Here is a 15,506-nt window from a genome sequence, read left to right on the forward strand (position 1 = left end):
TTTTCTTGTATAATAAAAAAATCACCTACCTATTATGTTATTAAGAGTGATCTTATGTAAAGTTTTAAAATGTAAACATTTGCAGATAATGTTTAAGATAACACATAATGGACATATAGAAAATATGTGCAAGTCTTTAGAAGACTTTTTGATTGAGAAAAAAGTAAGTAATCTAAGTTTCGTTTAGATACAAACTTTATAAAAAGGTACTTAAATGAGATTATACATACAATAGCAATATAATTACGAATATATTATATAGCTGCAGAAAGTTTAGATTTTATTAATTTATGAGCTAAAATACTTTTACCTAATTTTAATTCTATTTTGTATAATAAGTTTTTTGATTTATACCTTGTGTTTACTGTTTACGTACATGTTACAAGACTATATACCTATATTTAACCTTCTTACACATTTATATTTTTGACAAAATTATCTGTTTTTAAAATTAGGATCAGTCCATACGTCCGTCCGTACGTAACGGATAGCTTTTTTCGATAATTTAGGCATGTTAGAATCGTCCTATAATTTTCAAGCTTTGCATGGTGATTCCTGTAGTAGTTAGGTAATTTTTAGAAAGCGTAGCAACTCTAATCGTTACCAGAATGTCCGTAACATGTTGATTAATTTTTTTAACAAATTTTTTTTATGTGGTTTAATCATCCGATTGATCTGATTTTTGGAGTTTTGATTCCTATTACAATAAGGTAAAATATTATAAGCGAAGCAACTCTACAATCAAACTTCCTAAAAATGTCAGTATGTCCTCAATTAGTATTCTGTATTTAAGAAGTTTTGCAACAAATTTACGTATACTTTAATCAAAACTTATATATTAATATTTTGTATATTCAGTTCTGACATGTTCGTCTGTCATTGATACCGTTTCAGAGCTTCGCTTTTATGGATGTTGTCATCCTTGGTTTCGTTTAAAATTATGAATGATAGCAACTACATATAATAAATGATAACAAACAGGATTGCGAATATCAAGTCGTCAATGTCATTAACTTAGTACTAAACACAGTAAAAAAAGAGGGGGGGGGGGCTAGGTGCCGGAAACGTAAACCGTGAGCAAATTGGACTAAATATTGAGCTGAAATTTCAAAACTTGATATGTAAGCCTAGTCCAATAGGTACCACATCTAAATAGATTAAAATCCAAAAATTGTTAGGTTAGGTAAGATAAACCCTGCGGAAATGGGGTTTTTGGACCTTTTTCGGTCTATTTTAATGAAGCAACTTACCTTTAATTGTTTTTCTTTAGGTTTTATCAAAAAAAAAAAACATTTCCGCAGGGTTTTACTTACCTAACCTAATATTTTTTTTTGATTTTATTCCATTTAAATGTAGTACCTATTGATACAGGCTTATGTACCAAATTTTAGCTCAATATTTAGTCCAATTTGCTCACGGTTTTCGATCTTCCGGCACCTAGCGCCCTCCCCCCCCCCCCTTCTATATTTTTTAATTGATCAAAATACCTACTAAAAATTCCATTAATCCATTATATTTTTATTAGTTTTGCGATATTTCTCTACAATGTATGGACGGCTCACTAGAATGTAGTAGGCTATACCTTGCAGCCGCAAGTCAAGTTTTGTGCCAGATTATGAACAGTAATCAAGAGGTGGATATTATTTTCCTGCCAGAAACTAATATTGGTATTCTCAGGTATATATTGTGCGAAAATTGGTACCTAACATATATATGATAGTTACCGTTTTTACTTTTATATGTAATAACCAGGTAGGTATGTATTAAGCTAGGTTGTTTACATTTGGAAGTTCTATAAATCACATTTATAAGGGGGGAGGCGGATGAGGAATAATTACATCAATGAATTTTGGCAAGACAAGGAACTGTACAGAAACGGCGGTGTTACCCGCCACTCCGCCATAACCGCCGTTTCTCGTCGATTTTTTTTTCTCTCGCAATTTTGAATCATTAGAGACAAGCACATTTTTATCAATAGAATTACCAAAAATTATATTTTCACTTGACACTTCAAATATTTCAAACATATTACGAATCAACAAAAAACGATTATGTCTAAAAAGTTTTTCTGTCTGCCTGTGCTTTACATTTTTTATACCATCTATTAAAGATGATAGGTAATGAATCCTTTCCTAATTTTATTTTCAGTAAGTTATTACACATTATAACTGGACCGAAACAAGTTATGAAAGATGAAAGAATTTCTAATGAAGTCATCAAGTTAGCTTTATTACTTAAAATAAACTTGCCCCAAGATATGATGAGTAAAACAATATTAAAAACTACAGGAAGGTTGAAAAGTGATTTATGAAATTTTTTATCAAGGACAAAAAAATATTTTTTGGTAGGTAGAAATTTTTTATTGAGTAGCAAATAAGTAACGCTTCTAAACACAAATGGTTGAATGGTTAAGGTGCCAGTTTAAAATTCACATGTACATCTGCTATGCTCAGTCCTTCGTTTAGGCGTATGTATGTAGCCCTGTATAAATGAGAATAATTTGGTCAATCTTAGATTGGTAAGCTTCGCGCATGTTCACGTGAATATTAAAGTTAAGAAATTCTTTCAAATAAGTTTTGTAAATTATGATTCTATTACACTTTGGGGCATAGTCATTACTAATTTAATGCTTCGCGGGACGCTGCGTAATAGACAATACGTATTGATCACAAGAATCTTTTAAACTTGAAAATCCTGCAACGTCTCTCGACTTGAAAAGGTCTAAGACTCCAAAACTTGAAACTGTTGAACTTAAAAATAGGCCTGTAAATTCTATTTATCCTCTATTCGCTGCAAAGTTACTAAATGATTCAATAGGTATCAATTAAATCTCCTTAAATGTTAAATGTAGTGTTGTCATATTACTCATTATATCGATTCAAAAAAAAGATGGTAAAATATGTCAAAATATGAAATTTTAAAGAAAAAGTTCACGAAAGTAACATTAACTAAAACCAATACCAACCTTTTTGTAAATTTAGATAAAGAAACTAAAGTAAGTGAAATAGTGGTTTCAAACCAGGTAAATTGTTATAAGAATATTGCAGTTACTCTACAATTAGGGTAAGGTCGAACGTTTTGTAAAATAATGCACCTCGTGACCCTAGATATACAAAGATTTATTGCTTTAAACTTCATAACATTTAACTCTTCTTTTTTAATCTGTAATACTGCTAGTTTAAATTGATTCTATAGATACTCATAACTCATAGATAAAATTTTGATAGTTTAAATATGTGACAATTTAACTTATTTAAGGAAGAGTTTCAGCCATTTTCCTGTGAATTTTGCTACAAATTATTAAACTCTGAATGCGAAGGAAGAGAACACAATGAATATTGTGCAACCAATAATGTTTGGTACACAGTTATTTCTAAAAATAGGTAGGTCTGATATAAAAAGTCATTTATTTTCAAGAATTGTTTTCCTTTTTGCATAACTAATTTACTTAATCTTGATATTTGTTTGCATACAAAGAAATAATATGTCTTATTTATATTCCTAGGTATATAAATATTTGTCTTGTTTTTCAAATTAATATTTTAGGTTTCAATGTAAGCTATGCCGTTCCATTTTGAAGAAAAAGTTAGCCCTGAAGAATCATTTAGCCTTTGTACATAGCGAAACATTACCATATTCATGTGATGAATGCAAAGAAAGCTTTATTACAAATGGTCTTCTAAAATATCACAAGTAATTTTATAAATTTTATCCTGATTTATTAAAGAGTTTTCTTTCTATTTTTGATTTTAAGTTTGCGATTTTGAAACTTTATTATGTTTTATAATATATGTATGTTTTTAGATTTGAGCATAAATCAACAAAAGATATCAATCATGATTATTATTATCATTTCAATATTAATTCAACTCATTTACCAAAGGTTTGTTTTAGAATTGATTTTGTATTTCTAAATGATATTAAGCAAGGATATTAACAGCCATAAAAAGGAAGCTCAAGAAATCTGATAACTAATAACTATCAAAGCAATTATATACAAATGAAAGCTTATAACATAGGTAATGACTCTAGGAATCGCTGTGTCAGATCAAATTTTTTCCATATAGTTTTGATTACCCTCTGTGATATTTTAGGATGAAAAAGAGAAAGTACTCGCAAGTTATCAAACACAATTAGACGAAGAAAAAGTAAAATGTGTTATATGCAGTAAAGTATTTCTGACAGAAAATATTTCATTTCATTTGGTAAACAGCCATTTAAAGTTAACCTTCTTTGAATGTTCGGTTTGTGGTATGAAGTTTGGAGATGATTATCAACTAATTGTACATCAACATAATGAACATAAGGTATACATTTTTCTGATCTTTGTTGCTTCATTGACTTCAGTGCTTAATGTACAGGGGCGAGATACAACTCCAGGAAGTCAAAAATAAACTAAATTTTTAAAATGTTAGTTGTCCTACTATTTACACCTCAATGAATGGAAGTTAATTGTTAAGAATATCGAATATGACTTATTTACATTTTACATGTACCCTTTAAGATTTAAGCAAATTGACAAATTATTAAACCATCGACAAAAATATAATTTAAATGAAATCCAGGATGATAAAGTTGAAAACATTGATGATGGAACCAAATATGATAAACACCAAACAAAAGAGAAACTCACAGAGATAGAAGCATTTAATGAAATTGAAGATATAAATGATTATTTGTACAAGTTTGAAAATGAAGAAACATATCACTGTTCCCTTTGCAATAAGGAACACAATTTTTCTTATTCAAAAGCTACCATAAAACAAAACAACGTCAATTTTTTTTTGTTCATTTGAGATAGCTAAATACAGGCTCCCACACGAAATTCTATCCCATTAAACTTGCAACTGTTATTAGGTTAGGTAAGGCTAAGTCGGGTTATTATTTAGAGCTAGTGAATGTCAGATCTAAAGGCTACTTAGTTTTTAGGGTTGCAGCTAGAAATTTGGAAAAAATGAGTGGAAAAAATTCTATAGAATTTTGAACAATTACATAACATTTAAAAAAATCTTAATCGAAAAATTGCCAACTTCTAGGTAAATTCCTTTTCAAGTCTTTCTAGTGCAAGAAATCATATCTTAAAGCAGCATTTTGAGAACCATGAAAATTCTTGTGATATATAATGTGTGATCGATTGTTTCCAAGTGAGGCTGATTTGAGGCTACACATGTGCGTTGATGAGGATGGAGAAAAACTGATTGGAAACTATCATAACATTCAGGTACCTATAGATACTGCACCTGGAGATCACCAGATCAAAGAAATTTTAACCAGAGAGAGCACATCTGTATATCTAGACGTTTTAAATGTTCTCTTCTTGATGTTAATTCAGACCATTATCTATTAGCTTCTAAAGTTCGGATTTTCTAGTTTTTTTTTAGGTGGGGGGGGGGGGGGTCGGCTTTTTTATACCAGCCCTGGTACAAGCTAACGTTTGTTTCTTTGTTGAATATTTCTTTTTTTTCAGGGAACTGTGTACATACCTTGGTCCAAGGCCAAAATCATTGTTGATTCATACTTAACTAAAATTTCAAATGGATTTCAATGTATTCTTTGTGCTTTCTCAGCTTTCAAAATTGCGTAAGTATATTCCTATTTTCTTATTTTTGGGATTTACCACGGACCATCTCCCAACTTTTTGTCTCTTAGGTATGAAAACGTTGAAATATTCTTAAACATTTATGGACAAAGTACAAAAATAAGTTGTGATATTAACAATAGTTTTCTATAGTAGGGGAATAGGATACAACCGGCCCTTGCAATGTTTTTTGAGTTCTGCGTAATTTGTCTTAATGATTTATCATCAGATATTAAAGATTTTTTAAAATTCCAGTTTTGTTCATCTTAATTCCATCTCTTGTAGAAGTGAATCAAGCAATATTAGCTTGGTCGTTTTAAAATTCCTGTTCAGTTCAACTATGTTATTGAGATTTTAATTGAATGATTTAACCGTCTACGACCTTTTTGTTTCAAAAACCCAAATCAATGCAGCTTTTTAAGCTGGAGCTTACTTATTTCCCTGAGAGGTGTCCTACTTTATCCCACCCAAACATTTAGTCAAGGGAGAGAATTCAATACAATGTCTGTGAGTCAGACACCAACCATCATTAATTACCAGAACTTTAGCTAGCGTCCTAACTTCCCAACTATACTCCCGTTCATTTTATGTATCAAGCTAAAGGTTTTGCCCTTAATAACGATGTTCATGCTTTTCCTGTTTAGAAAAATGAGACGTCATGCTTTACTTCACCATTTAAAGATGTACGTATACCAATGTGACGAGGTTAGTTCATTTCAATTATTATATTCAATATATAGAAAGAAATATTTTTCAGTTCTCCTCAAATTATAACTCAAAAACCTGTTTTTCAATTGTAAGATTTTGTAATAATAATATATTTTTTAGTGTTTTGAAGAATTTAAATTTAAGAGTGACTTTGCGGTTCATTTGAAAAGCGCCCACGGAAAATCTATCGAAGGTAAATATGTTTTACTTCAAAGATATTTGAATTTACTTCTTCAACAACTTTGATATTTAATTATTGATATACTTTGCAAGTATGGAACAATATACCTAGGTATTTTATATTTTTAGATTATTTAATAATTTCTGTAAAATCAAAACATGAATTATCCTCAAAGACATCTGCAAGTGAGAGGTAATACAAAACAACAAAAACTAAAAGCAAAAGGAGCTCATTGCTGTAAGTCTTTTTACAAAGTTGAGTTCTATTGACTCTTAGATTTGGTTTCAAAAAGTGTCACACCCGCTCCTACTTTTTTTCTTAGTTTACTAACACTAAACATATTTTTTTAGTGCTAACAGTGACAAACCAAAAAATAGAGAAATTTACAATAAACCAGAAGATGAAGAATTGAAGACACCTCCTAATGATTTGAATCATCTAAATTTTCAGTATCATTTACTTGAAAATGATTTATATGTAGGTAAGGTACAGCATTTAAAAATCTAGGTGAAATCTCTTTGATTTTCCATAAATATACATTTTAAAAAAATTTTTTTTGAAAACTTAAAATTATTTTAGATTATTATTTAATATCTTGCTTAAAAATTATCATACAAAAATAATATTTACATGTACAGAAACGTCTAGTTATATAGATTCAATTGATATAAATAAGATAAGATAACTGCGACATCTAAGAAATACAAGTCTCATTTTTTATTATTCAGTCTTAGCATCAATGCCATAAGTATATATAATGTTGTTTTTGTATCTTGCTTTCTCTAAAACCAAACGATAGATAATTATATCTTATTTATTAAATTATTATACATATTGTTTTTTTTCAGTATCCAAACATAATAAGTTAAGCTAATTCCTTTCTTTAAACTATCAAGGAGCAGAAAATGGAAAGAAAATTGTTAAAGAATATTATTCTAAGGTAAATGAGCAAAAAACTTTTATATTTGAATTGAACAATAGACGTATTAGGTATAATGCCAAATAGGGCATTAAAGGTCATTAGATCTAGTATTTATGCGTCCCTCAATTCGCTTTTATGCAATATGTATGTTGGCAATACTTTTTATTTTCAGGCACAAGGACGAACATATGCATGTAAACTGTGTAATTTTAAGTCAGCTTCACAGGGGGTGGAATATCATATCTTTGCTAAACATCTGACAAAACTTATTCTTTATAGGTAATATATATATTTTTTGTCTTTTCCTATACCTAATGTTTTCAATTTCTGATGATTGGGAACATGGTTCACTCCAATTGACTTAAATATGAAAATATATACAATTTCCAAAAGTTATAGGTATGTACTGAAAAATCGCACTTTTACATTGATATATTTTAAAACTTTTACATAATTATTCAATTGCGTTCTATTCATAAAGCTTTTAAATGATAAATTTTAACTATTACGAGATGGTTGCATTAAAAACACCACCCTTATTATTTTAGTTGTGATATTTGTGGAAAACAGTTTCGGTATTCAAAAAAAAGTTACTTAAGCCATATTTTGGAACATACTGTTGGAAAACTCGGCTGTTCTATTTGTATTCAACTTGGAATAAATCTGGTAATTATTTATAATAAAAAGAGGGAGGGGGGGGGGGGGGGGGAGGTATTTGTCAAATTTTTCTTAGGATCGTTTATCTTATAAGCGTCAGCTCGCCATAGAGAGGTAATTGTAGTTAGGACTAGTAGGATTGCAGAATATTGAAAAATCCTTGCTATATACTTCAGCACATTTAATTCATGTGTTAAATAGAAAATGATAATTTTATGTCATCTTTTAAGGATAAAAGATTAACGTCTGACAGTTTACAAGCTCATCAGAAAAGATTTCATTGTTCAGACAAAGAATATTTTTGTCCAGAGCCAGGCTGCCAGGTAGTTAAGGAACATTTTATAAAACTAGGATTTATTGACTACCATTATAAATGGCCCTCATACATAATTGGCTTATCAGAAAAGATAAAATTATTAAACCATGGAAAATTGTATGAATGCTATGTAGCTTTATTGGTGGTTATTAAATATAACTTACTAGGTAGGTAAATTTAATAATGGTCATTCGCTGTTTTTTTAAGGTGAAGAATTATTATTTGTATTTATTTAGATTAAGCCTCTTATTACCTTATGTCGATTAAAGCAATCTTAAAGTCTTTCGTACTTTATTCCAAATATCTTTACAGTACCACATAATTTATTTTAATATGTCAAAGCATAAAAGATAATAGAAGTAGAGTTGTTATTTTATAATGTATTTTTTAACAAATGATAATGATATTTTTTGTCAGCTTTGGTAGTAGTTATCTATTTTTAACCGTGTCCATTTTTAAACCGCCTCAAAATTTTATGATCTTTCAGTTTATAATAGAATGTTCCTTTTACTTTCACTAATAGAAACGGAAAATGTTACTTCCAGGTATTTTTTTTTTCGATTTCGTATTTTTTGTTGAGGAGAGTTTGGAGACAGCAGCCCATCTGAAGAAGCATGAAATTGACCAGCACATTATGTCTAAGAAAACAAAGTTTATGTGCTCTGTAAGTTTTACATCTTACTGTTAAATGATTTGTTGAAATAAGATACCTTCTTATTTGTATATTTGAATGTCATCCTTTTACCCAGACCTTTTACTATGAATTTACTTCATTGCAGGTTCTTGAGAGTAGATAAACAATCCTAATTTATAAAGCTTTTTTTGTCTGTCCGTCAAGATCTCGTTAATCGCTGACCTGATTGGGTACTTTTTTTTACTAAAATTGTTACCTATGCCTTTTTAAAAGTGCCCCAGGAATTTTTATTTGGACTCACGAGAGGGGAGTTCTTTGAAAAAAATAAATAAAATTATCACCGACTCCTCCAGTCTCGAATGTAATACTAATTGTACAGCCCATAGAAGCTAGGAGTGGAGAAAGCAAAAAAACACCAAGAACACTTTTGTCCAAAGTTTGTTTGAATTTAAGATTTGTCAACACTTCTTTCCCACAAACTTCCAGCTGTCAAGCCACATGGAGAGCTGTGAAGCTGGTAGGAGCAGGACTTTGTTCAGAAAACAACTGGCAAAAAGCTTGACATGGCTGGGGACAGGTATCATAGCAATATATTTTTTAAGGGGCTGAGGAGTTAGTTATAACTGTGGAGTTTATAGGTTGAGCTTTACCCCCTAACCCTGTAAAAAAGTAGACCTCTCTGTTATCAATCTGATTCAGATTATGAAGGATTAATTATTTTTTTATGATTTTATAAATGCATCAGGTACATTTGAATAACAATATTTCTAAGAATACCTATTGATAAAAGATTCAGATTATGGATAAATTCAAATTTTAGGAATATACAAGTGTAATCATTGTGGAGAAGAATTTAGACCTCCGAGAAGAACAGCAAGCAGTCTACCAAAAGCAAGGTTTTTTTAACCACTTATTTGGTAAAATTGGGAATGCAGTAAAACAAATTTATTTCAAAGCTTTGTAATCGTATTTGAGATCAACATTAACAACTTAACACGGAACTTATGCACTGCGAATTTTAAAAGAAAAAAAGTTGACCCTTAAAATTCCACCTTGAAGTGATACTTTTCTAATAGTTTATAGTCCACTAAGTCGTAAGCAGTAAAAATTAAAATCCATTAAGTCCCTTCTAACGAGATATTGGCAACTTTTTGCACACATTTTCGCAAACGGCAATTATTTCCTTTATTTGGAGTTTTGGTTAATAACATTTTCATAAAAGTTTTCAGTAATAATCATTTAAGATCCATTGTTGAGAAGAAATGACTGAAAAAGTGTGTTTCCATGCAAAATAAGCTTAAAATCTAATGATTTTAAAAATTAGCGATTTAATAGTAAAAAAAAAATATTTTTAACTTTTTGATAGCCTGAATATGTTTAATTTAGTTTTTTATATAATCTATTCTTTAAAAAGACAGGCATATTCTTTCAGATTTGAAAAAAATTTAAAAAATTAAAAATCGGAATTAATCAAAATTAATCTATAGCCTTTAAAAAATACTTTTGATATTTTTAACCTATATAATCAATAAAATCAATGGAAAATAAAATATTTTTATAAAACAAACTTTTGGAAAAGGTTTAAGATAACTTCATAAAAGTAGCATTTAAGTAGGATATTTTTCTTGTCTTTTAAAAAATGCAAATTAAACATATTTAACGACTATTTAATTAGCAAGAATGGTAATAAAATATTTCAATAACTGCTTAAACCTTTTTGTGGCCATGTTATTTACTTAAACAGACATTCTATTTTGTCAGAATTATAAAAATAATGAAGTATTTTCAAAAAAGCTTGCAAAATAAACGTAATTTTATCAAACTTCCTCAAGGTTTATAGAGGGTATTGTTGTAAAATGTTAATTATTAAAATAAAATCTTTAATTTACAACGTTTAAAACACCTAAAAGTAAATTCTAAGCAAAATTAGATTTATTTCCTAGATTTAGAGTAGCTGCGCTACTTAAAAAAACATCTAGTATTAAAACCAATCAGCTGATCAAATTGCTATAGACATCATTTGTTGGGTTGTTATTAACTGAAACATTTATTTTCTTTTTAATTCTAAAACGATGCTTGCCATGCTAAAAACGCTACGCCCCCAGCAATCATTATGGGCACTAGAATATAATCCCCTCTATTTTTTAATTTAAGTTTTACAAAAAAAAACAAGTACCCCATCTGTTCAGCGGATAACGAGTTCCTTTGTTACAGACAGATATACATACATCCCGTTATTTCCATATAAGGACTAGCGGCTACGTACCCTAAAATCCTCTAGGGACACTTGGGGATAGGAAGGGGAGGGAGGGGGGGGGGGGGTGGAGAGTCGCAACTACACTTAAGATCATAGTTTTTCAAAAAATTTAGAGGGTTATTTTTTGTTAGGAGCAATTTTTATATTGTGAAAATACCCTTTCCCAAAATAGTTATAAACATGGCCAGGACTATATAAAGCTTTAATGTAAAGAAAAACCATATCTGTCTAGCAGTTAGCAAGATCCTTTGAGACAAATAGATAAATAGACATCATGTTACTGTTATATAAGGATAAAAATCAAAGACGCCCAAGCTTTATTTTGGGATTCAAATTAAAAAAAGAGTTATGGGCAACTATTTTAGGTAGCTTTTTAAAAAATATAATTTTAAAAAAATATCTCTAATTCAATTGGTGTTTAATACAATGCACAATTAGAAATTATAATGTATATATTAAACTTTTCAAAATTGTTTAACTTGTTTATCTACCATGATTTTGTGCATAAATGTTAGCTTTATGAAAAACCAATTACTATTTATTGCAGTATTTACGAGAATGGCTATTTTCCTTTTCATTCAGTGTATAAAAGATAAAAATACTATATTACCTTCCAAGTTTCTGTAAAATCTTTTTTTTCACGCTTTAAACATCAGATAAACAAATACTCAAACTCATTTATTTTCTTAAAAATATTAGTTAATTTTTAATAATTATTTTCATACTAGAAGTACATTAAATAATGCTTTTTATGGGCGTTGAACGATTCCCCTCCCCCCCCCCCCCCCCCCCCAGTTTTTCTTTCTCATTTTCTGTGTGAGAAAGATAGAGGGCTAAAACTAAATGACAAATAACTGAGAATTTAAATTTTTTAAAGCCTCCTGTGACCGCAATTTTTGAATTAGATACTTCAAATTTTAAACTTAAGCTTTTCTTATATGTTCACATAACATATTTAAATTTCACAAAGATCCACCGCTGTTTTCCAGCTGACCGCCGACTGCGGCAGTTGCCAAATACAGCTGTGGCCGTTGATATATTTTTAGATTTCTAATATAAAATATTAATAATTAATAAAAATATTAATAAAAAATAAAATAAAGGCAGCCGTTAGTAATATTTAAGTAAAAAAGGACCTAAAAACAAAGGTTGTTAAATAAAAGGATGAAGAAAGCGAAAATTTACTTTGACTCACTTATAGTCGGAAATTTATTATCAAACAGGGGACATACACAGAAATTTTAAGACCTTTAGCTCTAATAGTGGCTCAGATAATAGGGGAGGGGGCGTTGAACACCACCCCCTCACCCCCGACCGATAAAGATGCGGCAAGGGGCCCGACTGTTAGGGGTTAAGTAAATTATACAATATGACATTTAGTCAAATTTCAAACAAATATTTTTTCATTAATTCATTTATAAAAATCAATATTATAAATATGAACTCACAAAGAGACGTTGTATGTTATCATAATACATTTAGTCTGCTATGTAAAACAAAACAATTTTTTTTCTTCTTTTATTGCAGGGATGATTCTGGTACAAAAAAAAACAAAAAAAAATAAATTATTTTTAATTTAATTTGATATTACCGTACAATATTTTTTTATATACATAATTTAAGAAATATATTCATAACATCTTCACCTGTCATAAAGACGACATATAAAATCAACACCCTGATAAGGATATTAAAGTTTATGTTAAAAATTTTCAAATTCATTTTATGCTTAAGAAGGAACGAGAAGGAATTGAATCTCAACATTAACTTGTTATTTTGGTTGTATATTTATCATATTTGTTTACAGTTTATTGGTAAAGTTTGGTAATACTTTATTTCGAGTCTATCATGCAGTGTATGGAAGGAAAGGATTTTAAAATCTTGTAAGAAAATTTCTCGTATTCATTCGAATCCGGTGGATAGGAACCGGTTCTTATCCATACGAAAAAACTATGTCTAGCATCGTATTATATCCATTATGATTTTTCTACGAATATAGAAATGTACAATCATAAGATTAAAGCCAGTTTTTTTAGCCCGTGCCTTCGGCACCTCAGGGCTAAAAAACTGGTTTTAATCTTATAATTGTACTTTCTATATCCGCGGAAAGCTGTTTATAATACGATGCGAGAAATAACTATTAAAGTATTATACTTAAAATGTATGCATTGGTTTTATAAAAGATCAATATTAAAATATAAAATGTATTTTTTAATTCATCTCATAATATTTTTTTAGAAATCACGTTGTTACTGTTCATAAACAGACACATCTAAGGTGTATTTTCCTAATTTATTTAAATATGTTATAATTTCTAATGTTAAATTAGGAAATTATTTAGCCCTTCATTTAGACAAAGGTAAAGATTACCTAGTGGTAAGGTAATTTAGACTTATGCAGAAAAAATAACTCATACTCAAAGAAATCACATTTTTAATTAAAATTAGAATTATAATATTATTTCTCGTATTCATTCGGCACCTCGGGGCTAAAAAACTAGTTTTAATCTTATAATTGTACATTCTATATCCGCGGAAAGCCGTTTATAATACGATGCGAGAAATAACTATTGTATAAATTTAGAAAAACAAAGATGAGTTGGACCCAAGGCGTCGAAGGTTTGAATATTGCAAAAAAAGAAGCTAGGAAAATAAGACTACAAAAAGAATGAATTACCATTTGTTATTAATTCATTTATTGCTTATTATTTAAGAAATAGATTTTTAAATGCATTGAAAACTTATTTGTATTAAAACTTTTCTGTGATATTATATGAAATTACCTGCCAAGTACAAATATTTGTATACTTATTTGACATTTGTTCATTGTTATTCCAAATGTATTTTAAACATCAGAAATAAATTTGTATAATCTTATGTTTTTATTTAATAAAATATTTCAGATACAGTATGTTAAAGGTTTGTGGTTCCTCTGACAGAGAGAATGAAATACGGAGAAGTATTTATGATATGTGGTGTAAAGGCCAGGTAATAAAAATAAGTTGATAGAACTTGTATAGTACGATTCACGGCCTAAAAGTCCGTCATATATATAAATATTAGATGGCTGAGATTGTTATCACGTTAAGAAATGTTTGTCCCTGATACTGTTGCAGCTAAAGCTAGTTGAGGTGCTGATAATATTTACAGATAAAAATAGTGCAAGGAAAGAATGTATGTATAATATTGTATACCTATAGTACATGTAATCTAAGAAATTTAGGATCATGGAAAGAAAATCAAATGTAGTAGCAGGTTTCTTCGTATTTTCAGTGACCTTTCTCCTATTTCTAGTCACTGCGGGGCACCCTACTGGGCAATCATTAAAATTTACCCAACATAAATTAAATCAAAAGCTACTATGAAAATATGACGAAACCCGATACTTCGTTTTATTTCTATGATCCGAAGGTTAAAACTTGCACAAGGAATATAAATTTAGACTGGGCTAAATTAAATTTAAGGTCAAGCTTTACTAGGTATTATTTCTTACTGCGAATAGGTTGGGGTACGTTCCCAATCCCATAACAGCTAACAATCTTACCGGTATAGTATCTCTATAAGAAGCTTCACTTTAAAGAAAACCTATATCGGTTCTGTAATTAGCTAGAATGTATTTTGGTAAACACACAAAGACAGAAATAAATACTAATACAGTTTTATAAGGATATGATTGTTGTTTTCAGAATGTGGATGCTATATTTGAGTGCAAGGATGGTATTGTGAAATTTTCTAGAGCAGTTTTATCATCTTATTCTACATTAATAGAAAATCTGTACAATGAAGAAAATATTTTTTTAGTTAAAGAATTTAGGTGAGTTCCAGATTTGGGTAAGCATAATTAGTTCATTTTGATGCTTTTCTGTGGTGTTATTTTATTTTGTCCTTTGAAATCAACAAAGCATTTGATGACAATGCATCAAAAAATGCTTTACATTTCAAAGTTTTTGTTCATATAAAACCATGGTGAAACTTAACTTTTTGGTCGATAAACCAAATATTAAACATAAACCTATTATACCTATTCACTAAAAAAATACTATGGATCAATTCTGGAAGGTGCTTAGAATTACTTGCTCTCGTTCGTGGATAGTCCATTTTATTGTTTTAAAAAGTTATCTAAGGAAAAATAGGAACATGAAATGTTAATTAACAAGGATGGCAATATCCATAAAAGCGAAGCACTGAAACAGACAAACGGGACATTTGTAGAGTGTCAGTATTGAATTATCAGAATATACAGGGTGTTTTTTT

At 29.4% G+C, this 15,506-nt stretch overlaps 4 protein-coding genes across 18 annotated transcripts in view; 2 read left to right on the top strand and 2 right to left on the bottom strand.

Moving 5' to 3' along the window:
- LOC145311638 (uncharacterized) overlaps positions 1-5,884 on the bottom strand; it is a 368,391-nt gene extending 362,507 nt beyond the window's left edge. Inside the window, exon 1 of the mRNA XM_080150575.1 lies at positions 5,854-5,884. The gene's annotated coding sequence lies outside the window, so the exon portion shown is untranslated. The remainder of the gene's footprint in view (positions 1-5,853) is intronic.
- Positions 1-5,896, bottom strand: part of LOC145311644 (UDP-N-acetylglucosamine transporter-like) — a 384,555-nt gene extending 378,659 nt beyond the window's left edge. For 4 of the 9 annotated variants that reach the window (XR_013876740.1, XR_013876739.1, XR_013876738.1 and 1 more), the window contains exon 1: positions 5,852-5,879. Coding sequence is in view for 5 of the 9 variants with exons in the window: in XM_080150585.1 (XP_080006711.1) it covers positions 5,852-5,854 (3 nt within the window). In the remaining 4 variants the exon portion in view is untranslated. Of the gene's footprint in view, positions 1-5,851 lie in introns of all 9 variants that reach the window. The other 5 variants (XM_080150589.1, XM_080150588.1, XM_080150587.1 and 2 more) reach the window with 2 other exon arrangements.
- On the top strand, positions 35-14,156 carry LOC145311639 (uncharacterized). 4 transcript variants are annotated; one of them, XM_080150576.1, is made up of 16 exons: positions 4,589-4,725; positions 5,035-5,221; positions 5,468-5,580; positions 6,223-6,283; positions 6,407-6,479; positions 6,596-6,659; positions 6,818-6,948; positions 7,364-7,407; positions 7,562-7,668; positions 7,938-8,055; positions 8,277-8,369; positions 8,943-9,026; positions 9,450-9,573; positions 9,817-9,892; positions 13,492-13,530; positions 13,837-14,156. In XM_080150576.1, the coding sequence occupies exons 2-16, from the start codon at positions 5,123-5,125 to the stop codon at positions 13,922-13,924; spliced, it is 1,314 nt and encodes a 437-aa protein (XP_080006702.1). In that variant the 5' UTR covers positions 4,589-4,725; positions 5,035-5,122; the 3' UTR covers positions 13,925-14,156. The 4 variants fall into 4 exon arrangements, 1 of the variants encoding a protein (XP_080006702.1); XR_013876715.1 differs by lacking the exons at positions 6,223-6,283; positions 6,407-6,479; positions 6,596-6,659; ... (8 more) ...; positions 13,492-13,530; positions 13,837-14,156 and adding exons at positions 35-163; positions 1,526-1,677; positions 2,149-2,286; ... (3 more) ...; positions 3,805-3,883; positions 4,095-4,307 and having other exon boundaries at positions 4,566-4,726; positions 5,133-5,221; XR_013876714.1 differs by lacking the exons at positions 6,223-6,283; positions 6,407-6,479; positions 6,596-6,659; ... (8 more) ...; positions 13,492-13,530; positions 13,837-14,156 and adding exons at positions 35-163; positions 1,526-1,677; positions 2,149-2,286; ... (3 more) ...; positions 3,805-3,883; positions 4,095-4,307 and having other exon boundaries at positions 4,566-4,725.
- LOC145311635 (uncharacterized) overlaps positions 14,157-15,506 on the top strand; it is a 44,611-nt gene continuing 43,261 nt past the window's right edge. For all 4 annotated transcript variants that reach the window (XM_080150573.1, XM_080150572.1, XM_080150570.1 and 1 more), the window contains exons 1-2: positions 14,157-14,240; positions 14,939-15,066. In XM_080150573.1, the coding sequence (XP_080006699.1) occupies positions 14,163-14,240; positions 14,939-15,066 (206 nt within the window). In that variant the 5' untranslated portion in view covers positions 14,157-14,162. The remainder of the gene's footprint in view (positions 14,241-14,938; positions 15,067-15,506) is intronic.

The sequence above is a fragment of the Acartia tonsa genome, chromosome 2 (genome assembly GCF_053477335.1).
Source record: "Acartia tonsa isolate MP-2025a chromosome 2, ASM5347733v1, whole genome shotgun sequence".
NCBI lineage: Eukaryota > Metazoa > Arthropoda > Copepoda > Calanoida > Acartiidae > Acartia > Acartia tonsa.

Coding starts and splice junctions, on each gene's coding strand:
- LOC145311639 (XM_080150576.1), top strand. CDS start 5,123: ATGTGTGATCGATTGTTTCCAAGTGAGGCTGATTTGAGGCTACACATG. Junction 7,669..7,937: donor ACAAAACTTATTCTTTATAG/GTAATATATATA, acceptor TTATTATTTTAG/TTGTGATATTTGTGGAAAAC. Junction 8,056..8,276: donor TTCAACTTGGAATAAATCTG/GTAATTATTTAT, acceptor TCATCTTTTAAG/GATAAAAGATTAACGTCTGA.